The sequence below is a fragment of the Schistocerca nitens genome, chromosome 2 (assembly GCF_023898315.1).
Source record: "Schistocerca nitens isolate TAMUIC-IGC-003100 chromosome 2, iqSchNite1.1, whole genome shotgun sequence".
NCBI lineage: Eukaryota > Metazoa > Arthropoda > Insecta > Orthoptera > Acrididae > Schistocerca > Schistocerca nitens.
Window position 1 is genome coordinate 857,641,217 of NC_064615.1, and position 27,689 is coordinate 857,668,905.

The 27,689-nt window shown below is 37.8% G+C and overlaps 1 protein-coding gene across 1 annotated transcript in view; it reads right to left on the reverse strand.

Annotated features, from left to right (window-relative positions):
- The window catches only part of LOC126234673 (NADP-dependent malic enzyme-like), a 112,653-nt gene that overhangs the window by 36,669 nt on the left and 48,295 nt on the right, over positions 1-27,689 (reverse strand). The window contains exons 5-8 of the mRNA XM_049943413.1: positions 25,759-25,887; positions 21,984-22,166; positions 17,558-17,783; positions 13,242-13,384 (exon numbers count right to left, since the gene is read on the reverse strand). Coding sequence (XP_049799370.1) covers positions 13,242-13,384; positions 17,558-17,783; positions 21,984-22,166; positions 25,759-25,887 — 681 coding nt within the window. The remainder of the gene's footprint in view (positions 1-13,241; positions 13,385-17,557; positions 17,784-21,983; positions 22,167-25,758; positions 25,888-27,689) is intronic.

The following is a 27,689-nucleotide window of genomic DNA, read 5'->3' on the forward strand; positions in this document are numbered from 1 at the left end:
TCAAAGCAATTCAGAGGTGAGCTGCTAGATTTATTACTGGTAGATTAAAATAACACACAAGTATTATGGAAATACTTCCGGATCTAAAACAAACTAAAATGGGAATCCCTGGAGGCGAAGGTGATGTTCTTTTCATGGAACAATATTGAGAAACTGTCTGCGACCACCGATGAAATTGAGCAGTATCAGCGAAGGAACAGCTTGCGCTTGTTCGGGGTAGCTGAAAACGATCGTGAAAACACCGACGACCTGGCCATTAGCCTCGTGCGTGAAAAACTTGGTGTGCAGATCGACGTGGCCGATATTGACAGAAGCCACCATGTTGGGCGCAGGATACCAGGTGCCATGAAACCCAGGCCCATAATAACTAAACTTGTGTCATACCGGAAAAGAGCTGAAGTGTTTGCTCAGAAAAGAAAACTCGCCAAGAGTGGGGTTACCCTGAGGGAAGATCTGACGCGCGAAAGACTAAAAGTTTTGAACACTGCGATCACACAGTTCGGCCTTCAAAATGTATGGACCCAGGATGGCAGGATCGTAGTCAAGACGGAAGGAGGGAGGAAAACGGTGACGAACATGTCCGAACTGAAAGACTGAGCGAAATCTCGCGAGACACAAAGTCTCATATTGTACTCTGTCTAATATAAGTTAATTTTTATTCTTTCCTTTCATTTTTTTACGTAAATATTGCTTCGTTATTTCTATAAGTACCATAAGTACTCTATTTAAAATCAGTCAATTGTTTCACATAAATATTGCTTCTTTATTTGTCTATCATAAGTGCTCATGTATATTCATATTGTAAGTCAAACAGGAATTAACACTCTCCATTAACAGGAATCTCCTTAAAACCGCCTTTCTATATCTGTTATTTTCATCCTCGTCACTACCACTACTACTACTATTATCTTTTTCATAACCACTACTGCCACTTTCCGTCTTTCTTTTCGCTCCCTTCTCCAATACCTCCAGCTTGTCTTTCACCTTTAGCCCACAGACACTTGAGTCAGTCACAACCTTGGACACACCTGTAAATATGTCTTCCCCCGCGAAATCCAGCTTTTGTCCCTCTTCCGACCAGCAGGTAAACAGAGCGTGCTCGGTCCTACAGGCGGCCACAATGGGACGGACCGGTTCCGGCGGCAGGCTCTTTGTGGCCCACGTGAACGCTCAGTCACTAACGGCTCACTTCAATGAGTTCTGTGACCTTCTCTGTCAATCGCTGTTCCATATTATCCTCGACTCTGAAACTTGGTTGAAACCAAACATTTCTTCCGACGCTATCCGAATCACTGGTTACTCTCTCCTAAGGGCAGATCGTGAAACACGACGCGGGAGTGGTGTGGGTGCCTATGTTCGCTCTGATCTGAGACCTACTATACTATGCACATCGGATGCAAAGAGCGAAGGAGAAGCAGAGTTCTTGTTTTTCGAAATAAATACATCAAATCAGAAACTGCTAATTGGAGTGATCTATAAACCTCCAAACATCGGTGCTATGTCCTCCTTTCAGTCTGCCCTGTCCTCGCTCGTGACACTGTATGAACACATAATCGTTATGGGCGACACAAACATCGACTTACAGTTAAAATCTCCCTCTGCAGAAAAACTAAGGAGACTGTTCCACTCCAATGATATGAGTTTAACACTGCTGGACCCAACTCATCACACGCCACACAGCCATACACTCATAGATATAATAGCAACAAAGCGACCAGATAAAATAATTCGCGCCAATCAGACATCTGCTCCAGGACACTCTGCTCATGACGTAATATTCTTAAATTACTCAGTGCATACTACCAAAGAAAAATCTCACCTGGTAACCTACAGAAACCTAAAAAATGTTAACCATGACGCTCTTCAAAAGGATTGCTCAGACATCCCTTGGCATGATATAAGCAATGAATCGACTTTAGACTGAAAAATTCAGGAATTATGTCGCAAAATTATTGCACTGTATGATAAACATGCTCCTCAATGCACTGTCAAGGTAAAGAGAGCTCCCGCTCCATGGCTCGCCACTGCATTACGCCAGTTAATGAATAAATGTGATGCTGCACATAGGGCCTTCAATCGTAACCCAACTCCCAAGGCGTACGAAGCTTATAGGAAACTCCGAAATAGAACCAAGCAAAGCGTGAGGAATGCCAAAATCAGACATGCCCGCTCTGTCGTATGTGGCATATCAAAACTTGCTGCACTGTGGAAAAAGCTGCGCAGTTTCAGTATAGGGAAGCAAAGATCTGACGCTGTTTATCAAGCATTTGCAGAAGAATTAAACGATTTCTTCTCAACAGCTGTAAACTGCCATGCAGCGACAAATTACCAGTCCCAAGATATCAATCTTTTGAGAGACAAGTTTTTCCTAAAACATGTCACTACCAGCACAGTACACAAGGCAATTATGAGAATCTCTTCCGAGGCAGTAGGATATGATGGAGTGAGCATTGGCATGATTAAGAATGTCGTAGACACTATTACTCCAGTTATCACAGACATCTTCAACCTGTCTCTTGTCAGTAGTACATATCCTACTGAGTGGAAGCAAAGTTTAATTCAATCTATACCCAAGACTGACAACCCTAAGTCGCCAGGTGACTACAGGCCGATCAGCATACTACCTGCAATATCTAAAGCCCTAGAATACATCGTCCATGAACAGCTGACGGATTACCTCAAAACTCATAACATCCACGACAAATATCAGTCAGGCTTTCGAAAGCACCATAGTACAGCAACTGCATTAATCAAAGTAACTGATGACATTAAACATGCTATGGACAGACGTGAAGCTACCATCCTAACACTGCTTGACTTTAGCAAGGCTTTTGATACAGATGACTCTGATATATTACTAATTAAAATGAAGCAGCTGAATTTCTCAAACAGTGCAATACACTGGTTCGACAGCTACCTCAAAAACAGAAGCCAACAAGTCATTTGTGGGTCGGAAAAGTCATCATGGAAAAACGTGCGCTCTGGAGTTCCCCAAGGCTCTGTCCTTGGTCCATTACTCTTCTCACTGTACATTAATGATATTTCTTCAGTGATTCACTCCTGCAACTACCATCTATATGCTGACAACATCCAACTGTACATAAGTGCAAGCCCCAAGAACATTGCTGATGCAGTAGTGAGTATGAATGCAGATCTTTGCTCTGTTTCTCGATGGGCACAGAACCTAGGTCTGAAACTAAACCCCAAGAAATCCCAGGTCATACTTATATCTCATCCAAAGTTAATCAGCCGGTACTTTCGCGAAACAGTCCCTCAAATACTCCTCAATGGTACCCAACTACCATACCAAAAAACAGTAAAAGATCTTGGCATAATCTTGGATGAACACCTAAACTGGGAAGAACAAACAGTCACAGCTTGCCGGAAATCGCTCTCCTCCCTACATGCAATTCAAAAATTTAGAAAAATATTTCCAACCCATGTTAAACAAAAATTAGTCCAAACACTAGTCTTGCCTAATCTTTACTACTGTGATGTAGTTCAACATGGCACAAATAGTGAAAATTCGAGATGCCTCGAGCTAGTGATAAATGCTTGCATTACATACGTATGCAATATATGGTTGTATGATCATATCAGTCCTTCTCACTCCCAGCTAGGTTGGATACGCCCACATAAGGCACGCGATCTCCACACGATGTGCTTACTTCATCGATTTCTTAGCCACTGGTGCCCCCAATACTTATCTTCTCACATTAAACACCTATCATCATTCCACAACCGCAATACCAAATCGGATACGTCTAGCATCTTGGCTGTACCTTTACATAACACAAAATCTTTCTCCGTGTCATTCTCCATCTCAGCCATACGACTATGGAACGTGCTCCCCTGTGATCTGAGTCTTATCCAGAACCACTCAACATTCAAGAGGGAACTCAAGACTTACATATTAGGGACGGTATAGCCACCATTGTTGTGCCCCTCTCATCTCTTTCTTTCTCCTCTCTATCATAGCTTCGAATTTTACCACTCTATTTCTCTTCCTCTAACCTATCTACCTCTTCTATATCTCTTTCACCCCATTCTATCATCTTATGTCTCTGCTCGATGAGAATAACTCACAAGCTGCAAGAATATAATGAGAAAATTCCAAACCAGCAATGGGACTGACATTCATAAAAGAAAAATATGTTTACTTTCATATACATAGTCATTACTATTATTATTATTATTATTATTATTATTATTATTATTATTGATTGTTATAATTATTTTTTGATTGTTATAATTATCATTGTACTACTTTTATAATCTCTTTATTTTTTCATTAACATAATACTGTATAACATGTTATATGTCCTTAATGTTATATGTCCTTAATGTTCTGTAGAAACTGAAATTTGTTGAATCTGAGTATGCCTGGTTAGGTGTAAGAGAGGGCCTGAAGGCCCTAATCTTGCCAGGTAAAATAAATGCACAAATAAATTAAATAAATAAATAAGGACCATGAAGATGGGATAAGAGGAAAATAAGGCTCACTTGGAAGCATATAGACAGTTGTTTTTCCTTACTCTATTTCTCAGCAGGATAGGATAGGAAGTGACTAATAGCAGTACAGGATAACTCTGTTATGCATTTGGGAGGACGACGGTTCAATCCCGTCTCCAGCCATCCTGATTTAGGTTTTCTGTGATTTCCCTAAATCATTTCAGGCAAATGCCAGGATGGTTCCTTTGAAAGGGCACAGCCAATTTCCTTCCCAGTCCTTCCCTAACCCGAGCTTGCGCTCCGTCTCTAATGACCTCATTGTCGACGGGACGTTAAACACTAACCACCACCACCATCTGTTATGCATTGTACAGTGGCTTGTGGAGAGTATGTATGTAATGTAGATGTAAATGCAGGAGAAGTTTTAGACATTTGCTATCATTTTTTTGACTTGAGAATTGTGAGTAATGCTGTGTTATTAATAATTCAAAAATGAAGAATTGTGGGTTACATGCTTATATGGACTTGTTCTTCTATTGTTGTTTCATATTACCTATCAAAATTCTCAGAAGTATTTCTGCCACACACTGCGCAACCCTTTATTTGTTCACAAAATGTCACATCTGATAATATTAACACATATTTTCTATTTTTTTTTTAACACTGACTGCTGCAAATTAAAGTTGAACAAATGTTTGTTGTATGCTACATACTTGAGTATTCGATATAAAAAATGTAATTCAGGACCAGAACACATTGATATGGTACACTTTGTACTGGTACTCAAAACGTCTGGTACAATAAATTAACTAACAATGGAGGTGATACTTCTTGGTACACAAAATGGGTCAGAACACTGCTGCAGAAACAATGAAACAAATATGCCAAATTTAAACAGAAGCTCTAAATTTAGTGCAGACTTCAATGCAAGATGTTTATAATAGTTTCCACAGCAAAACTTTGTCTCAAAACCTGGCAGAAAATCCAAAGAGATTCTTCTCGTATGTGAAGTATGTTAGCGGCAAGGAACACTCAATCCTTAAATACATGATAGCAATGGAGATACTATTGAAGACAGTGCTGCCAAAGCAGAGTTGCTAAACACAGCCTTCTGAAATGCCTTCACAAAAGAAGATGAAGTAAATATTCCAGAATTCGAATCAAGAACTGGTGCCAACATGAGTAATGTAGAAGTAAATATCCTCAGAGTTGTGAAGCAACTTAAATCACTTAACAAAAGCAAGTCTTCAGGTCCAGAATTTATACCAATTAGATTCTTTTCAGAGTAAGCTGATGCATTAGCTCCATACTTAACAATCATATACAACCAATCACTCGATGAAAGATCCTTACCCAAAGACTGAATGTTGCATAGGTCACACCAATATTCAAGAAAGGTAGTAGGAGTAAGCCACTAAATTACACATCCATATCATTAACATCGATATGCAGCAGGATTTTGGAACATATATTGTGTTCAAGCATTACAAATTACCTTGAAGAAAATGGTCTTTTGACACGCAATCATCATGGATTTAGAAAACATCATTCTAGTGAAACATAACTAACTCTTTATTCGCATGAAGTTCAAAAATGGTTCAAATGGCTCTGAGCACTATGGGACTTAACTTCTGAGGTCATCAGTCCCCTAGAACTTAGAACTACTTAAACCTAACTAACCTAAGGACACCTCACACATCCATGTCCGAGGCAGGATTCGAACCTGCGACCATAGCGGTGGCACAGTTCCAGACTGTAGCGCCTAGAGGCACTTGGCCACTCCAGCTAGCTTGCATGAGGTGTTGAGTGCTATTGACAAGGGATTTCAGATTGATTCCATATTTCTGGAAGGCTTTTGACACTGTACCACAGAAGCAGCTTGTAGTGAAATTGCGTGCTTGTGGAATATCATCTTAGTTATGTGACTGGAATTGTGATTATCTGTCGGAGAAGTCACAGTTCTTAGTAATTGATGGAAAGTCACTGAGTAAAACAGAAGTGTTTCCTGGCATTCCCCAAGGTAGTGTTATAGGCCCTTTGCTGTTCCTTATCTATATAAATGATTTGGGAGACAATCTGAGTAGCTGTCTTAGGTTGTTCGCAGATTATGCTGTCGTTTATTGGCTTAATAAAGTCATCAGAAGATCAAAACAAATTGCAAATGGAATTAGAAAAGATATCTGAATGGAACAAAAATTGGCGGTTGACACTAAATAACGAAAAGTGTGAGGTCATTCACATGAGTGCTAAAAGGAATCTGTTAAACTTCAGTTACACAATCACAGTCAAATCTAAAGGCCGTAAATTGAACTAAATACCTAGGAATTACAATTATGAACAACTTAAATTGGAAGGAACACATAGAAAATGTTGTGGGAAAGGCTAACCGAAAACTGCATTTTATTGACAGCACACTCAGAAAATTTAACAGATCTACTAAGGAGACTGCCTACACTACACTTGTCCTTCCTCTTTTAGAATAATGCTGTGCAGTGTGGGACCTTTGCCAAATAGGACTGATGGAGTACATTGAAAAAGTTCAAAGAAGGGCAGCAAGTTTTGTATTATTGTGAAATATGGGAGAGAGTGTCACTGAAACGATTCAGGATTTGGGCTGGGCATCATTAAAACAAAGCCATTTTTTGTTGCATCAGAATCTTCTCACAAAATTCCAATCACCAACTTCCTCCTCCGAATGTGAAAATATTTTGTTGACACTGACCCATATAGGGAGAAACGATCATCACGATCAAATAAGGGAAATCAGAGCTCATACGGAAAGATATAGGTGTTCGTTTTTTCTGCTCACTATGTTGTTGTTGTGGTCTTCAGTCCCGAGACTGGTTTGATGCAGCTCTCCATGCCACTCTACCCTGTGCAAGCTTCTTCATCTCCCAGTACCTACTGCAACCTACATCCTTCTGAGTCTGTTTAGTGTATTCATCTCTTGGTCTCCCTCTACGATTTTTACCCTCCACACTGCCCTCCAATACTAAATTGGTGATCCCTTGATGCCTCAGAACATGTCCTACCAACTGATCCCTTCTTCTAGTTACGTTGTGACACAAACTTCTCTTCTCCCCAATCCTATTCAATACCTCCTCATTAGTTATATGATCTACCCATCTAATCTTCAGCATTCTTTGGTAGCACCACATTTCGAAAGCTTATATTCTCTTCTTGTCCAAACTAGTTATCGTCCATGTTTCACTTCCATCCATGGCTACGCTCCATACAAATACTTTCAGAAACGAATTCCTGGCACTTAATACTCTATGTTGACAAATTTCTCTTCTTCAGAAATGCTTTCCTTGCCATTGCCAGTCTACATTTGATATCCTCTCTACTTCGACCATCATCAGTTATTTTGCTCCCCAAATAGCAAAACTCCTTTACTACTTTAAGTGTCTCATTTCCTAATCTAATTCCCTCAGCATCACCTGACTTAATTCGACTACATTCCATTATCCTCGTTTTGCTTTTGTTGATGTTCATCTTATACCCTCCTTTCATGACACTGTCCATTCCGTTCAACTGCTCTTCCAAGTCCGTTGCTGTTTCTGACAGAATTACAATGTCATCAGCGAGCCTCAAAGTTTTTATTGCTTCTCCATGGATTTTAATACCTACTCCAAATTTTTCTTTTGTTTCCTTCACTGCTTTCTCAATATACAGATTGAATAACATCGGGGATAGACTACAACCCTGTCTCACTCCCTTCCCAACCACTGCTTCCCTTTCGTACCCCTCGACTCTTATAACTGCCATCCGGTTTCTGTACAAATTGTAAATAGCCTTTTGCTCCCTGTATTTTACCCCTGCCACCTTCAGAATTTGAAAGAGAGTATTCCAGTCAACATTGTCAAAGGCTTTCTCTAAGTCTACAAATGCTAGAAACGCAGGTTTGCCTTTCCTTAATCTACCTTCTAAGATAAGTCGTAGGGTCAGTATTGCCTCACGTGTTCCAACATTTCTACGGAATCCAAACTGAACTTCCCCGAGGTCAGCTTCTACCAGTTTTTCCATTGGTCTGTAGAGAATACGCATTAGTATTTTGCATACGTGACTTACTAAACTGATTTTTCGGTAATTTTCACATCTGTCAGCACCTGCTTTCTTTGGGATCGGAATTATTATATTCTTCTTGAAGTCTGAGGGTATTTTGCCTGTCTCATACAGCTTGCTCACCAGATGGTAGAGTTTTGTCAGGACTGGCTCTCCCAAGGCCGTCAGTAGTTCTAATGGAATGTTGTCTACTCCCGGGGCCTTGTTTTGACTCAGGTCTTTCAGTGCTCTGTCAAACTCTTCACGCAGTATCGTATCTCCCATTTCATCATCATCTAAATTCTCTTCCATTTCCATAATATTGTCCTCAAGTGCATTGCCCTTGTATAGGCCCTCTATATACTCCCTCCACCTTTCTGCTTTCCCTTCTTTGCTTAGAACTGCGTTTCCATCTGAGCTCTTGATATTCATACAAGTGGTTCTCTGTTCTCCAAAGGTCTCTTTAATTTTCCTGTAGGCAGTATCTATCTTACCCCTAGTGAGATAACCCTCTACATCCTTACATTTGTCCTCTAGCCATCTCTGCTTAGCCATTTTGCACTTCCTGTCGATCTTGTTTTTGAGACATTTGTATTCCTTTTTGCCTGCTTCATTTACTGCATTTTTATATTTTCTCCTTTCATCAATTAAATTCAATATTTCTTCTGTTACCCAAGGATTTCTACTAGCCTTCATCTTTTTACCTACTTGATCCTCTGCTGTCTTCACTACTTCATCCCTCAAAGCTACCCATTCTTCTTCTACTGTATTTCTTTCCCCCATTCCTGTCAATTGTTCCCTTATGCTCTACCTGAAACTCTGTACAACCTCTGGTTCTTTCAGTTTATCCAGGTCCCATCTCCTTAAATTCCCACCTTTTTGCAGTTTCTTCAGTTTTAATCTACAGTTCATAACCAATAGATTGTGATCAGAGTCCACATTTGCCCCTGGAAATGTCTTACAATTTAAAACCTGGTTCCTAAATCTCTGTCTTACCATTATGTAATCTATCTGAAACCTGTCAGTATCTCCAGGCTTCTTCTATGTATACAACCTTCTTTTATGATTCTTGAACCAAGTGTTAGCTATGATTAAGTTGTGCTCTGTGCAAAATTCTATCAGGCGGCTTCCTATTTCATTTCTTAGCCCCAATCCATATTCACCTACTACGTTTCCTTCTCTCTCTTTTCCTACTACCGAACGCGCTATACGAGATTGGAATAATAGAGAACTGTGAAGGTCGTTCAATGATTCCTCTGCCATGCACTTAAATGTGATTTGCAGAGTATCCATGCAGATGTAGATGTAGAAGTCATTGTGGAGATCCTAGGATCAAATCAAGACTGTCTTCATATCCCCAGTTTCAGAAATTGTTGTGCAGGCATGCCAATGGATTTTGCAGTCATATTTTTTTGTGTTATGAATGCTGACACTGCCTTTTCAAGTTTGACAATATGTCAGTTTCTGGACTGAACACTTTTTCATGGTTAATTAAATGTTAACAGATTTTTTTTCCAAATCTACGGTAGAACACAGCTTGTTCCATTTCTTACTGGTGCATTTTGGCCCTCACATGAAGCGCAGAAGAGTACACCTACAACATGTCCACGTTTTTCAGGGTTTGCTACAATCACTCTGTTATGTAAAATTGAAAGTAGTCCCAGAAAGCCACCAATGGTCTCAACTGTGTTGTACAGTGATGTAGGGGGGTGTCCTTGTGGGAACTCATGACCCATGTTGTTGCTGCTGTTGTCTTCAGTTCAAATATTGAGCTGATGCAACTCATCAAACTAGTCTATCCTATGCAAGCCTCATCATCTTTGAATAACAATTCAAACATTGGTCATCATCAAACTAGTCTAACCTATGCAAGCCTCTTCATCTCTGAATAACTAAGACAAACTGCACTAATTTGAATGTGACACTATGTTTATCCCATGGTCTTCCTCTACAATTCTGATCATCCCATCACACCTCCCTACAATACTGGACAGACAATTTCTTGATGAATCAGAATATATTCTCTCAACTGATCTAATCTTTTAGACAAGTTGAATCATAATTTTTTTCTCCTGAATTTGATTCATATCTCCTTACTGGTTACTTGATCAACCCATCTAATCTTCAGCAATCTTCTATAGTACCATATCTCAAAAGCTCCTATTCTATTTTTGTTGAATGCTTATTGTCCACATTTCACTTCTACACAAAGCTACACTTCAGACAAGTATCAGAAAAGATTTCGTAATTCTTATTTATATTCAATGTTAACAAATTCCTCTTTTTCAGAAATGATTTCCTTGCTATTAGAAAAAGAGGGATGACTCATTACTTGTGTGTGTGAATATATGGTTAGTGTGATTGATTCATCCAAATAGTATAAATCTTAATCATATAGGCAAAGCAATTGCAAATGTTAACGCTAAGTGGCTTGTTCTATTAAAAATGTAAGAGAATTATAACAATACATCACACAAAAAATTACATAGACCTCCCATATATCAACAGAGTGCACAAAATATTAATAATGCAGGAGTAAACATCTAACAAATGAAACAAAAAGAGGGAAACATTCCACGTGGGAAAAATATATATAAAAACAAAGATGCTGTGACTTACCAAACGAGAAAGCGCTGGTAGATAGACACAATAAAAAACACACAATCACACACACAGATTTCAAGCTATGGGTTTTAGGGGAGAGGGTAAGGAGTCATTCCAATCCTCCTTCCTGGATTGGAATGACTCCTTACCCTCTCCCGTAAAACCCACATCCTTTCGTCTTTCCCTCTCCTTCTCTCTTTCCTGATGAAGCAACCTTGGGTTGTGAAAGCTTGAAATTTGTGTGTGTGTTTGTGTGTTTTTTATTGTGTCTGTCTACCAGCACTTTCTCATTTGGTAAGTTACAGCATCTTTGTTTTTTATATATAACAGATGAAAAAGACATGCTTATCATTTTCAAGTGCTAATCAGTCACATTCAAATTGATTCTAATTGTATTTCACTGAACTTCTGGCACTTTTCAGTAACTGACTATCACTCTTCACAAATTTTAAAAAAATTCTGAACAGGGTGTGCTTTTATAGTTCACTAGTCACCTGGAATTCTGTCTTAATTAAATCTGTTGAACATCTGTTGCTTGTGTCACATCACTTATTCTTCATGTTTCACTCCACAAAGGCAATTGAAGCCAATAATACTGAACAAAACTCCTGGCACTTTGGAAATATTTGGCACACCTTCCTCATGTATTGAAGCAAACAATTTAGGCCAGTTTACAACATAATGATCCTCTTCCCTCTTTGTTCACACTGCTGCTTAGGTAATCTCGATGACTACTAAGCTCCTCATTGGTTGCCAATGAAAAAAATGTTAAAGTCTTTTCTTCAATTTTAGGAGCTAGAACATCCTTCACAATCATTTCCACTTTACTGCATCCACATGAAAGTTTGGAAACAACTGCAGAATCACTAAATATATTGGACACAAACTTTTTTTCTGCAGTCCAGACATGAATAACTTAGATTTTGTTTTGCTGCACCACACAGAAAATCAAGTTCACATGTGATGCTTTTATCCAACTCTTCTTTACTGTTTAAGATAAAAAAAATAGCTCATTAGTTTGTTTGAACTTTTCCTTAATTTTTATCCCCTGAATTGTGCACATTGCCTCAGGTCAGTTAATCCACACCATTTGAAATACTAAAATGCATCTTACACAGAGAACAAAATGCTTGGCTCTCATCTAGTCCTGGCTTAAACCACACAAATGTATCTTCTCACTTATTGAGATATATATGTGATTATCTTTGCCTTGAGATTTAAAATTTTTTCATGGAGGAGTCCTTGAAAGATCCTCTTCACCCTCAAACATTAACTTGAAACCAATTTTCCAGTAAAGACTACCAGATTAACAACACTTGCCAAATTATACTTGAATCACACAGGAGATGGTGGAGAAAGTAATGTAAATTAGTAAAGTTGTCTTCTGCTTGCAGTTGGAAGCTCAAACATTGCCAATATTCATGAAATTCATTAAAAAAAGAAACTGTAACAAAGTCATTTTTCATTAATAAAAGTTTCACGATTACATTTATTTCATAAAATACAGTTTCTAATAGGACTACAATACAAACAGAGTGTTATTTACTCAGGGTAAAAACTAAACAGAAGAAGAAAATTTGGGCAAAAAAATGAATCTCTTAGCAATAGAGTTTCTGACAACAATATATTTCAGTGTTCTGTCAAACTTTCATCACTGTACCATATCTCCCATCTCCCATTCATCTACTTTTTCTTCTCTCTCTCAATATTGTCTTCAAGTTCACTTCCCTTGTAGAGCCTCTCTATATATTTCTTCCACCTTTCAACTTTCCCTTGTTTGTTTAGTACTGATATGCCTGTGACTCAGCATCTCCACTATATGTTGAGTCGCAACTATCCTTTTCATATTATTTTTACATGAAACAGAGCACACTTGAAGAAATGATCACACACTGAAAGTTACACAGTAATAATGGGCAAGTCCCATTAAGTAACATATCTGTTTCTGCATATATTTTGGAGCATCATTCCCATCAAATGTTACACATTACCATCTCTGTATGTTCAATTTCATGACATGGGAGAAATTACTGCAGTATCTTGCAAAAAGGCAGGATCTCTTGCAAATGTAACAGAACATTTCTCTCTCTCAAAATGCTATAGCCTATTGTTATTATTTTCACATTCATTGAGTCACTTACATCTGTGTTAACATATGCATCCTCAGCTGTACATTCTGCCTTTTCTGTAGGATTACTCAATGCAAACACAATAGGATGCTCTGTGAATTTTGCTACAGTTTTTAACAGCTTTGGTGTAAAAGCTCCTCTAACAGCTGCAGCACCTGGGAGGGGAAGATGAACATTTTGTTAATGTTATCAAGATTTTTAAAAAATGAACATTTAATATTACTGTAGCAGACACTGTAATAAAAACATTATTTCTACAAGTGCTCCCACAAATCTTCAACAAAACAATTGTCAAAAGTATGTTTGTGCTACAGCCAGATTAAAAAAAAATCAAAGATTTGTTTTATTTCAGTAGTCCTAAAACAGTTAAAAATATCTCAACAATTATATAAGTAGCTCAAGGTAAATAAAATGACATGCACTGATAAGAAAAAGACGAACATACTTTTCATACACATATGATTTTGAACAATTAGGTAAAGTGCAGAAGATGATACATGATGATCTAAAGAATAAATAATGTTTTATGAACAAAAGTCGATAACACACTTTTTCAATAAACAGGCCATTTTATGCATAGCATGCAGCATCCTTCACAATGAATTACAGTGAATGAGACACTTTCTTGTGTTTTAGTGGAAGGATTTGAAATGTTCACCACAAATCGAGAGGCATGCATGAATATGCAACTCCCACAGGCTGCTGCACTCTTCAAATATTCCAATATAAACGAGGTGGTGTGAACATGTTACTTTAGTATCTGCACAAACCAAGAAAAACCTGAATTTTCAAAAGCTGCTTGTAGTGTGAGGATAGATCCAAAATATGAACATGAAGTGTTCATAGTAATAAAGAACTTGAAATCTAAAATAATGTAAATGAGGTGCCTGTTTATATCATAACAATGACAGCTGCACAAATCGCAAGGCCCTTGGCATACATAGCCAACTTATCATTTAGTGATGGAGTGTTTCTCGAAAGGATGAAAATGTCAAAAGTGAAGCCATTATTCAAGAATGGCGACAAGCATAAGGTAGAAAACTATCGGCCAGTGTCTCTACTTCCAGCATTTTCCAAAATAATAGAAAAATTAATAAGCACAGAATCAACAAACATCTAAATGACCATAAGTTACTAAATAGAAATCAGCATGGCTTCCAGGCAGTTAAAACTACAGAAACAACACTAATGTGCTACACTGAACAAATAATCAAAAATCTAGAAAAAGACAAGAGCATAGTAAGAATAAATTTAGATATCTTCAAAGCATTTGACACTGTCAGTCATAGCATTCTTTAAGAAAAACTGGAAAAATTGGGTATTCATGGAACAGGGAAAATGTGGTTTGAATTACACCTAAAATACAGAACACAGATTGTAGGACTGATGTCAGTTTACTCAACCACAAAATAAATTTAGTATGAGATGCGAAAAATGTGGAAATAGGAGTGCCGCAAGGCAGTATTCTAGGTCACTTACTGTTTCTTGTCTACATAAGTGACTTTCACATCTCAGATGCAGCAGCAAAGGCCATACTATTCACAGATGACACTAGTGTGACAATAGGTGCACCTAAGCAAATGCTGCGAACAACTATTGATCAAGTAATAAAGAATGTCCACAGTTGGTTTAATGCAAACCAGTTCACATTAAATGCAAATAAAAAAATTATATGTCAAAATGTACATCTTGATCTGTTGTTGGGTGACAAGGCCATAGACAGAGTGGCATAATCATGGAGACGAAAATCTTAATTTTATTAACCATGTAATAAAATGTGTGCCAAAACTTAACTGAGCCTGATTTGCTCTTAGAACTATTGCAAATATTTGTAATGCAGAGGGTGTGAGGATGGTATATTTTTCCTGTTTTCGGTCTCTTGCAACATACATTTTGGGGTTCCACCACTTGCCATCTAAAACAAATCTTTCTGTTACAGAAGAAGGATATCTGAATAATAACAGACAGTCATCCACAGACACAATGCAAACTCTTACTCAGCAAGCTTTAAGTTCTAAATACCTTCCTTATATATAAACAAATGTGTTTTATATGTTAGGGCCCACCTTGCAGATTTTCAGACAAATGCCAACTTGCAAAACTACAATACTCGAAATAGCACAGCACTCCATACTCAGAAAACAAAATGAACACACACACAAAGGCACGTGAGCTATATTGGTACAAAACTCTACAACATACTGCCAGCCAACTCCAAAAAGTTAGAAGATGAAAACAGATTTAAAGTAGAATTTAAAGAATTTCTAATTGAACAATGTTTTTATGTGGTAAATGACTATTTAGGCCAATAAATTATTCTGATAATGTTTATATTAAGGCAAAACTGAAAACACTGTCTTTCATCCCCTAAAGTTTCTTTTAATTTTGTATATGTGATGGACAGCTGCTGAGTGTGGTAAAATCTTTACTGCATTATTGTAGTGAATGTAAGGGCTTCCTGTTTAGGGAAGACAAAAGTAAAGCCTTAGGGCAAACAGACTATGCAGTTGCAATACTGTTAGTATACATGTATAAAAAGTTGTATTACTGTCTCTTGTATGACCAAGTATTATTCTTTGTACATTTTTGTACAATTTTGTATGTATTATTCTTTGTACTACTTAATGTAAAATTTTGTATGTTCCTTTTGCACGAATTGTTTCTCATAAATTTACATGTACTTTTGGATAACATCCATACAATATTCATTATCTATGGATGGATAAATAAATAAATAAAATAGGTAATGTAGATATAATAGGATTGTCTGACCATTTATACAGTCACTGGTAATCTCCATCCACAAACTGAAGCTGAATTTTGTACTTATGCCATTGAGTTTCTAATTAGCTCACATAAAGCTCATGCAAAGGTTGATGTATGCTACTAGAATGTCACCTACAAGTAGCTGCACAGAATGAATAAAAACTTTGCTTAGTGTAGAAACCATATGTTCTGGAAAAATGTTAATTATTAGACATTATTTGTTTCTCAGCCTTTCAGGGATTAAGTTTCATAGTTTATTCCCATTGATCAAAATCATCAATTATGATAATGATGTTTTAATATCCCAGTAGCTCATGAAATAAGTCCTAAGTGTTTAGCTGGGTACTTGTTAAGAGGAATACATTTATTGTATGTTTTTGCATGGAGCCCCCAGTTGATGACTTTTGTAAACATCACAAGAATTTTTACTAGCTTCATACAAACAGAGTAGTGTATTTTATACATGCATAAGTGACTACTTATAAGCCTACATGATAAGTGTATATATATCTGCTAAGTGAGAGAACAGAATTTACAGATTTTGCATAAACAGAGAGCAGAAACATTTAATACAAACATAAGTGATAATACATGTGAGGTACAAATATCACTGTACTTAAAAAAGACTACAGAATTCAATATTATATCATAATTTTTAGAATTGTTAAGTTTTTACCTAGAAAAATATAAAGAGATTTCAGTTTAAACAGTGGAAACTCCAGGTAGGAATATCAACAATGTAGGAAAAGATAGATTGCTTCTTACTGTAAAGAAGATGTGTTAAGTTGGAGACAGGCACAATTAAAAGACACTTACATAAAGCTTTCAGCCATAGCCTTCATCAGCAAAAGATAAATGCACACCATTCATAAATGCAAGCAAGCTCACCTTATGCATACGTGACTGCCAACTCCAGAATATCAGGCCAGAGTGCAACTTCACGTTGGATGTAAGCAGCAATCTGGAGGGGGCAGGAAAGGGGAAGGGATGGTAGTGTATGGGTTAGGAGAGAGAAGAACTCTGTCCAGTGGAGCGTGCATGGATTGGAGTCCCAACAGCCACAGTGTCAGGAGGTTGTTGGGCAGGGAGGTGGGGGGAAAAAGAAGCAAAAAATGGAGAGCAGCAGGTAAAGATGGACATGTCTGTTAGCAGAAGGCAGAAAAACAAAGAGGGTGGGAGACAGCAATGGGGTGTAGATAGTAGAACAGAGGGGGTGGAAATTTTTGGGTGAATCGTGTAAGGACAGTATGTTACCGCAGACTGAGGCCAGGATAATTATGAGAGTGGAGAATGTGTTTTAAGGCTAGGATAAACCTGTGACAGTCATTCATAAGCACAATGATATAGATGAATCTTTGTGGACCACTATTTTGCTGTTTAATTATGCTTCATAGAACAACTCAACCAGTGTCTGCACTAGTTCAAGCCCCAGAGCACAGTATAGGAAGAAACACTAAAGCTGTGATCAAGACGAAATTGAACTTCAAAGCAAAATGCAGTAAAGACTGGTATAGATTTAGTAAATAAGTTAAACTATGTAGGAATAAAAATCTGATAATTACCTATGATGACTGTTGGTTTCACTGTTTCAACTATTTCCTCAAGATCTTTGATAGGCTCATGGGTTTTTGCATATACTGACTTTTGTGCTGTAATGCCACCTGAAGGCCTGTCTTTGACAATCAGTCCTTTTGAGTCTACCATCCAGATCTTGTCTCTTGCATCTTGCAGGGAGGTTCCCTCTTCCTGCATTGCCCTTACACAAAGTCCAGCAATACCAAGTGAAGCCTATAAAAATATCAAAATACTTTATGCTTCAGCAATCTTCTCATTACACAAACTTGAGGCAGTGAATAGTGTTTCGGAATATCAATTTTCAATTTACCTCTTTTGTTATTCTGGTGAATATCTCCTCTTACATATAACTTAAGGCATAATGAAGAGATATATATGTGCAGATTACAGTTTTGACCATCTTAATTTTTCTAAACAGAGACTGACAGTGGTCTCTTGGGCCAGCCTCATATATTTCTAATGACTTTTTTTGTTATTTTCAGTATATCACTTACATATGAAGAGTGCCCCCACTTCGGCAGTCCACAAGAGATGTGTGATTAGAACAGTCCAAAACAGAGGAACTGCATCTCTTAATTTCTATGTAGACATGTTGTCTATGATATTCTTTTCCAGATTTGACTGACGTGTACTCCCCACATCAATGTGAAATCAATACGAAGCGAAACAGTTAAAATGACTTATTTTATACATTCAATGGGAACTTCACGTTGGAATATCAACAACATAAAGAAAATGATAAATTGCTACTCACCGTAAAGATGACACATTGAGTTGCAGGCAGGCTCAATGAAAAGACTGTTACACATTGGTTTTCAGCCAAAGCCCTCTTCAGAAAAAGAAATACATGCACAAATTTATTCACATAAGCAAGCGTACCTCGAAAACAGAGGACTGCTACCTCCAGCAGCTCAGACCGGAATGTCGAGAATTCTGGTTCAAGCCACCGGAGTTGATGGTCAAGTGAGTGTGAGGTGTGCTCACTTATGTGAATGAATGTATGTGTGTTTCCTTATCTGAAGAGGGCTTTGGCTGAAAGCTAATGTGTAAGTGTCTTTTCATTGTGCCTGTCTTTAGTTCAACATGTCATCGTTACAGTGAGTGGCAGTCTATTCTTTTCCTTGTGTTGTTGTTGTTTCCTAAGTAGTTAGTTCAGATGTAGCTTGCAGTTTCCATTCTAGGGAAGGCTGTGACATTTATCAATTGGAGCAAACCAAACTTTGGGCTACACTAAAGGTCAGTCTGTGATGCAACCAAGATTTGGCGGTGGAGGGAGTGGGTGTGGGGGGAAATGAGAGAGGGGTTCAATATGGCAGTATCACACTCTAGTCGATAGTTTACATAGTTATCTTCTTTCCATTTCATAATCAACTTCTAAATAACACTAAAAGATAACTCCAGTAGCATATTTATCTGCTGACATCACATGCCAATACTTTATTGCAATGACTCATACTAAAAGAAGTGTATTGGAGAAATTTTTAGTGCTATGTGCACTAGCATTACTGCATGCTTAATGTTTTGACTTGTGCTATGATTGTGATTTTCGGATAAATAAATAAATACTGAATTAGGATCTAATTAGACAGTGACATAGAAAACAATGTTGCAGTTTGTTCGTATATTCCCTGGCATGTTCGCACAAAGGAACAAACTCACTCCTGAGAGGGAGAGAGGGAGGGATGGAGGGAAGGAGATGGAGAGAGAGAGAGAGAGACAGAGAGAGAGAGAGAGAGAGAGAGAGAGAGAGAGAGCTGTTATACGTACATGAAATCTAACATTACAGAGCATACTTCCATTAAATTAATAAGAAAGTCCCAAAATCTAATATTAAAAAAAAAAAAAACAAAGAAAGCAGGATGCGAACCAACTAACTTTTGCATTGTAAATCCATACCTCTATCCACTAACTGCCATAAACTTCTATGCAGATTTGTTTTTTTTTTTTTTTTATCCAATTTCCCGAAGCCATTAATGACTGGTATGCCATTAAATTACATTCAGTCAGAACAAATTGTACCAAGAATGATCCAGTTTCTATGCATATTCAATGCGCCATTGCCCTGAAATGGCATACCTTCATGTCACATAAGTCGTAAAATTAAAATGAAGAAATACAAAAATTCTTTAATCGCAAATATGATGTTTTCTATCATTTTCTTACAACAAATCATACCAATAAAGACACAGTGTCAAGAGACCCTCTACATACTGATGCTTTGAAACAGCATACATTCATAGGACATATGTTATTACATAAAACCCAGAAAACATAGGTTTCAGCTGAATATGATGGAATCCAATATATCTGCCCAAATTCTGCTTGTGATGTAGACATGAGGAAGAGGTGATGTAGGGCCAGTAGGCTGAATGAACTGAATATTCAGGGGGCCTGTAAGAGCTGTATACTGTAGAAACCATGCACTCAACCTCTGCTACATAGAGCTAAGAAGCATTTTGAGGCGCAGTCTTAAGACTAGCTAATAATTATTTGAAAAACATCACTTGATGATATCAACAGTTCTAAATATATTGACTGTTATTATGTAAATTCATGTGGCAAATATATAAAATGTAACCTGATAAATTATGTAATCCATTATCGAGAGATTTATTTTAATATATATTTTCAGGTGGCTCCACTTCAGAGCCTTTAACTACGAGCTGTCTCTCCATTATTTAGTCCTATCAGAAGATGCTGGGTCTTATCTGAGTTATACAGGAGAAGAACCATATCACTGCAGCATATAGTGATTCCAGTGAGAACTGTTTTAACAATGCTGTGTCTTGATGGGTTTTAATTATCACAGAGTCATTAATTATCACTGAGTCACCTACATAGCAGATTGCAGAATGCTGAGCATAATTCAGCAGTTAACTGATTTCAATACTGAAAAAGAATAATCGAAGAAATGACACCTGAGGTACACCTGTTTCAAAAGTTTTCATCAGAGAATGTCTCTTCCTCAGAGAGACATATTGTTTTCTGTTGCATAAGTATGAAGCAATTACTTGTATTGATGTATTATGTATCCCATAAAGTTCAAGCTTCTCAAATAATATTTAGTAAGGACTACAATCAAAAGCTTTACTTAGCTCATATAAAAAGCAAGGTCTTATTCTTATTTTCAAAAGCTTTGACTATCTGGTTTACTATGTTTTAAACTGCTGAAGTTGTAGCCTATTTCTTCCTCCTGTGTAACCAGTCTGATTCTTTGGAAGGAAATTATTTTCTTCAAAATGATTGCTTAGCTGATTGTATGGGAGTTCCAAAAATTTTTGAAACAATCACAACTACTGAAACTAGTCAGTAATTCTGTGGGAGATTTTCGACTCCTTTTCTGGAAACTGCTATAACTTTGAAGTTTTTAATGATTCAGGGAAATTCCAAACTGTAGACATTTGTTAAAATGAATGTTTAAGTTTCATAGATCAAATGAATGGCCTTTTTGATAATGAAAATGGATGGACAGTAATTACCCAAAGCTTTAGAGTTGGAGAAATTTTTGCTTTTATGATATCAGCGAACATGATAGTTTTCCACTGAATAGAATTTTTCACTGGTAGCTGCTTACCAATTAGTTCACTTAAAAAGTGCTGATCAAGTTAATCCTGTTTTCAATTTCTTTCACTGAAGATACAATGAACCTCTTGAGTTGGCGGGTTCAAGTGATACCTCTTGTATGTGAGTAGCAGGGTGTTCTTGTGTGATAAACCTCCAAGCTACTGGAGCTTAACTTTATACTGATCAGCCAGAACATCATTAAACAATCGAAAATCATATTGTCAATGGAAAAAACAGTATCCTACAGCAAAACTGACTGTTCCCATTTTATGGATTTTGGTCAGTTAATATACTTGGAAAGTGCAACTGCTACTGCTGCAGGAATGAAGAACTATCAGTGCTTCATAATGCAAATGAAGGTGAAAGAATAGCACATGAAACAAGGTAAAAAAGTGTACATTCCAAGTAACTACAAAAGAATGAAATCCTCTACAACTGAATCATCCAAACCACCGTGACGCTGTTTACCAATGGTATTGTTGTGGATGGATGAATTACAATGTGAGAAGACTGCAGCAAAATGCAGGAGTATCTACAGAGGACTGATGGTAGATGCAATGGCTGTCAGCTGTCAGTCACTATCAAAAACAAATCTGCACTCTCACATGGTCCTTTGAAGTGAGCAACAATTCATTTCTTGAAGAAAAAAATAATCCTTTGAAGTGCTGCAACTTCTGACACCTGAAGTCTTGACTCAAGAATTGCTTTCGAATGTGAAGAGATACATAAAAAGCAATAACAGAGCATCATGGCGACATAAACTTGTGCATTTATGTCACAAGTCAACATAAAGTTAGTCATACAGTATTTCCTTCAATTACGATATTTTAGTAAACAGTTCATAGATACCTGTCCAGCACCCTGAAACAGTATTATGTTGTCAGACAAGCGCGTCTTTGTGATACGGAAAGAGGCAAGTAATCCAGCCACAACGACTGAGGCTGTTCCTTGTATGTCATCATTGAATGTGCAATAACTTTGTCTGTATTTTTCAAGCAAATGAAATGCATTGTAGTTTCCAAAATCTTCAAACTGAAACATTAATAGAAATACATACTATGTTCATTAGATGCATCATTGCATACAAGGTAAAAAAATTTGCTAAAATTATCTTTTTCTATTACTTAACATTATATAATTGAAGTTCTTGAATTAATTATGATAAGGTTCATTAATAAAATAATTCAATGAACAAATTAATTAAAAACTGCACCCTTCTGACAGAATGGTTAATAAAGTTCAGATTTTTTAATATTTCTAAATAAGTGTAACATACAGTAACAGTACTGCTCGCTTGTGGTAAGGAAGTTAAATGGGCAGCCAAGATATACGGTACCATACTAAACAGAGTGGCACAGAGAGAGCAAATCAGATTACACACTAACTCATTCTTAATGGGAAGATAAATGAAATATTTTCCAACACAAAAAAATCATATGATCCAAAGAAACAAAGACTACTCCTCTCTCTTTACCAGCACAAAACAGTGGTCTCTATAAAAAAATGAAATGATAATGCCATTAACATAGAGGACACAAGTAAAGAGCAAATTAAACATTTTTTAATTGACACCAAACAATGAGCATTATAACTATGTAACAACTGCATCAGCATATGTAATATTTCATAATTATGGAGAAGATAAAAAGCAGCTTCCAAATTAAAGTTAGACAAATACCCAAATATATTTGGTAACTAAGTTCCCTTCTCTGACATTTCTTAAAATTATTTAAAATACTATTATGGTATTTGTAAAAGTCCAGCTTAAAAATGAGCCACAAAAATGCTACACAAGTCAGGTTATTTTTGTCATGGTATACATAGAGGAAGGTTTCCAGGAGAACATGGTTAATGACATTGCAGCAATAGACCTTTCAGTAACATGTGATACTATAAACTACAAAATTATATTTGTCGACGTACACACATCAAAAAAAGTTTTGTATCACCTCAGTTCCGAGAGTTACGGAACCTGTACCGAAAATTTGAATAGAGATCAACATAAACATCATTTCCGCCCTTTTTATTACTCGTGAAAACCACACATTGCATGTTGTACCATCATATAGCAAGACCTTCATATGTGGTGGCCCAGATTGCTGCACACACCAGTACCTCTAATACCCAGTAGCACATCCTCTTGCATTGATGCAAGCCTGTATTCATCATGGCATAGTATCCACAAGTTCATCAAGGCACTGTTGGTCCAGATTGTCCCACTCCTCAACAGCGATTTGGTGTAGATCCCTCAGAGTGGTTGGTGGGTCACATCATCCATAAAAAGCACTTTTCAATCTACCTCAGGCATGTTCAATAGGGTTCATGTCTGGAGAACATGCTGGCCACTCTAGTCAAGTGATGTCATTATCCTGAAGGAAGTCATTCACAAGATGTGCACAATGGGGGTGCGAATTGTCATCCATGAAGATGAATGCCTGGTCAATATGCTGATGAAATGGTTGAAATATCAGTCGGAGGATGGCATTCACATATTGTACCACCAGCAGTGTACGTTGGCCCCCCCATAAAGCCATCACAAAAAGCATGGAACCTCCATCTTGCTGCACTCCCTGGAAAGTGTGTCTAAGGTGTTCAGCCTGACCGGGTTCTCTCCAAACATGTCTGCAATGATTGTCTGGTTGAAGACATATGCGACAATCATCGGTGAAGAGAATGTGATGCCAGTCCTGAGCGGTCCATTCAGCATGTTGTTGGGCCCATCTGTACCATGCTGCATGGTGTCGTGGTTGCAAAGATGGACCTTGCCATGGATGTCGGGAGTGAAGCTGTGCATCACACAGCCTATTGCCCACAGTTTGACTCATACACATGTCCTGCAGCTGCACGAAAAGCATTATTCAACATGGTGGCACTGCTGTCAGGGTTCCTCTGAGCCATTATTCATAGATAGCAGTCATCCACTGCAGTAGTAGCCCTTAGGTGGCCTGAGCAAGGCATGTCATCGACAGTTCCTGTCTCTCTGTGTCTCCTCCATGTACGAACAACATCACTTTGGTTCACTCCAGGATGCCTGGACACTCCCCTTGTTGAGAGCCCTTCCTGGTGCTAAGTAACAATGGGGATGTGATCGAACCATGGTATTGACTGTCTAGGCATGGCTGAACTACAGAGAACACAAGCCATGTACCTCCTTCCTGGGGGAATGAATGGAACTGATCAGCTGTCAGACCCCCTCTGTCTAATAGGTGCTACTCATTCATGGTTGTTTACATCTTTTGGCAGGTTTAGTGACATCTCTGAACGGTCAAATGGACTGTGTCTCTGATACAGTATCCACAATCAGCATGTATCTTCAGGGGTTCTGGGATCTGGGATGATGCAAAACTGTTTTTGATGTTTGAATATTAATCCTCCTTGGATTACCATTCAGTTTGAATAATTCAATCCTTGGTTCCTAACAGATCTTCTATGTTTGGTTTTATGGCAAAAAAGGAAAATGGAAAAACCAGAAGAGTGGTTCAGATTTCTGTGTTTTCTCTAAATTGCTTAAGGTGAATGTCAGGATAGTAACTGTGAAAGAACATCACTGATTTCCTTCCATATCCTTCTCAAATTCAAGTTTGTCTCTAATTATCTCATGATTTAGAAGGCTATAAACTCTTATTTTCCTTCCTTCCTTACACTCAAGACTGGGATAAAAAACACAATGTGTCTGTGGAATTCCAGCTGTTATTTATACAACCAGGTATCTTGGAGTTGTCTTAGACAGGTCTCTCATCTATGCAGCCTGCTCTCTGTAATAAATCTGCCTACATGAAGAAAATAGCTGTTAAACTTAATTCAATTTATCACATAATAGTTCACTGCATGAAGTTCATGCTATACAAAGCTATACAAAACAACATGCACTTCTGCTTCAACAATGCAATAAGTAGCTCAATTAGTTACAAGCAGCCAGTAGAGAAGACAAATCTAATAAGATGGAGCCAGAAGACTTGGGACTACGTCCTTCCTCAATGGGGTCAGGTTTAAGACATGAAACATGTTTTGGAATGTGGCATTTCCCCGATTACAGTATACTCTTCAAGACATAAGGAAATTACATAAATGTCCCAGTGACGTTATTCAGTATTAGGATGAAAGTCTGCAAAAAGCTAATGATTTTTGGACATAAAAACAAAGAAAGAAGAGGCTTTCAAAGTGCTCCAGCATCAGCAGATAAGCAAATTTTATTTTACTCAGTATTGTTATGTTTTAAAATACCAGTAAACAAACCTACAGAAAACTGTCATTTTAACACTCTTTTTGGAATGCAAATAATTAAAATTTTGCAATTCATTCATAATGAAAAACATTTTAAAATGACAAAGTAAACAGAATTTTCTGGCTGCGCTTCTTCACTGACGAAGACATAGTGATGAGAAAAATTTTCCCTAAGTTCCTAATCATATATGATGTTTATTTATTTTATTATTACAAAAATTCTGAAGTATTTGTGACAAATGATGGACTTAACTCTTATTTGCAAATGTGTTGTTGCATTAGTAGGTTTATCTCTAAGAAATTTCATAAATGAACTTAGTCTGAATTTGTTTTGGTAATTAGTTTAATTTTGGATAATTAGAGCAGAGATATTATGTTACCTGTATAAATATTATGTTACCTGTATAAGAGTATTTTGACCATATCTCTTTACCACTGCTTGCATAAATTCTTCAACAAAGTCAGAATATTGGTCTCCTCTTACTCGCTTTTGCCTTAGTCCAATGTAGAGAGGGTCATCAAGCAGTTTCTGTAATAAAAGGCAAAACAAGAATGAAAATATAGATTCAAGTTTGTCATTTGCCTTCAACAAAAATGGGAAAAATATTTTTTGTCTTACACTAAATATTGTTTTATTTGAGTTGTAAATGAAGATAGCTATTCTTTATGGCTATGAGCAAACTAAAATGGCAATAATAATTGCTGTATAGTCATTATTAGTTTGATTTGTTTTGTCTGTGATAGGAAATGCAGTAAATGATGACAGTCTGAGAAACATCTGGTACATTGCTTAGTAGCAATTACGCAGAACGTTATTATGGCGTGCACTGGTGACCAGACAGGGGGCCACATTACAAAATTGTATCCTTCCATAAAAATCACTGCTGTTTCCATAAAATCCAGTGACCCTAAAATGTTAGTTATTTTCTGTGTAATTGGTGGTTTTTATTCTGACAGTCTCTTGCAATTAGTTCATTTGATAAGGCCACAAATTTGTTCTAACATCATGGATAACCCAGAACATAATGACTACTGCCCACCACAAAATTGCATGCTTCCCGGTGGCACTGTGAGTATGTGAAGCAATAAGAAAAGTATATAAGCAGAGAAGAGACACACAGAGATCATTCTAGTGATGATACTGATTGCAAATAGCGATATCTAATGACATAAGTGACTCTGACAAGGGGCAGGTTGTTATGAACTGGCACCAGAGAAGAGCATCCTGTAAATGATGAAGCTGGTTGACCATTAGCATGCAGCCATCCTGAGCAACTATGGAAAGTGGTAGAAGAACAGTCAAACCATGAACAGGTGACAGGATGTTGAACACCCACACCTCATCACAGAAAGTGCCCAGTCTTTAAAGGTGTGTGGTGTAGAGCACCATAAATATCAATATTTGTTCTGTGCGCAAGTGTGCTATCTTTGAGGAGAGGGCTTTGGGGGCAGGATGTTGGACGCTAACGGCAGTTAGCCTCTGGACTTGTATCTGTGTAGACGCTAAGTGTGAATAAATCTGTATATGAGAGAATTCTAGTTGTTTACCTACAACTATACCATATTCCCTCACTGGTGACCCCATTTTGTGTAATACACGTCCGAGTTACCGCCCGAAGGTTATTTACGCGCCTACTGCGTTGGGTTTCTCCGCGATCGCGAGGGCCTTTGTTCAGCTCCAGACAATGGCCTTTCAGCATTCACCGCCACCCTGATTCCAGCAACATCTCTCCAGCACTCCTACCATCATAGTGGACACGCCGCAAGAATCTTCGGAATCCTTCAGCCAGAACATGCAGTGGAATTCATCGAGTGCCGCCAGTATCTTCCAACTGCCAACGGTCGTGGACTCTGGCTTTGTTAGCATGGACCTGCCCACATGTTCTCCACAGCGTGTTGGTCGGAACATTCCTACTCCTGTGTCGAACACACAATTCAATACAGTTCGTGGCGTCGAGCGAGGTTTTGCTACTTTGGAAAATCCAGTAGTAAATTCAAACTCGAATCAGTTCCCGCCACGTGTGTATCCTTCCGCGCCGGCTAGTCAACAGGTGTTCAATGCTCGCCAAACAGCAAATATCACACCGAGTGTGCATCCTAGTGGACGTGTGTGGGATCCTTGTGTTGCTTCTAATCAAGTCAACAATTCTGTGCTGGACAGTAATTACTCCGACATCTACAACCAGCCCCACCACCCACGGTTGAGTGAATACTGTGTACATAACGGACATTCACCGGCATACTTAAGCACTTGTGACTTCTCTCCGAGCTACCACGTCAATGAGAATGCACATTTTGACTACGATCCTCACACCGTTTGAGCATCTGCTG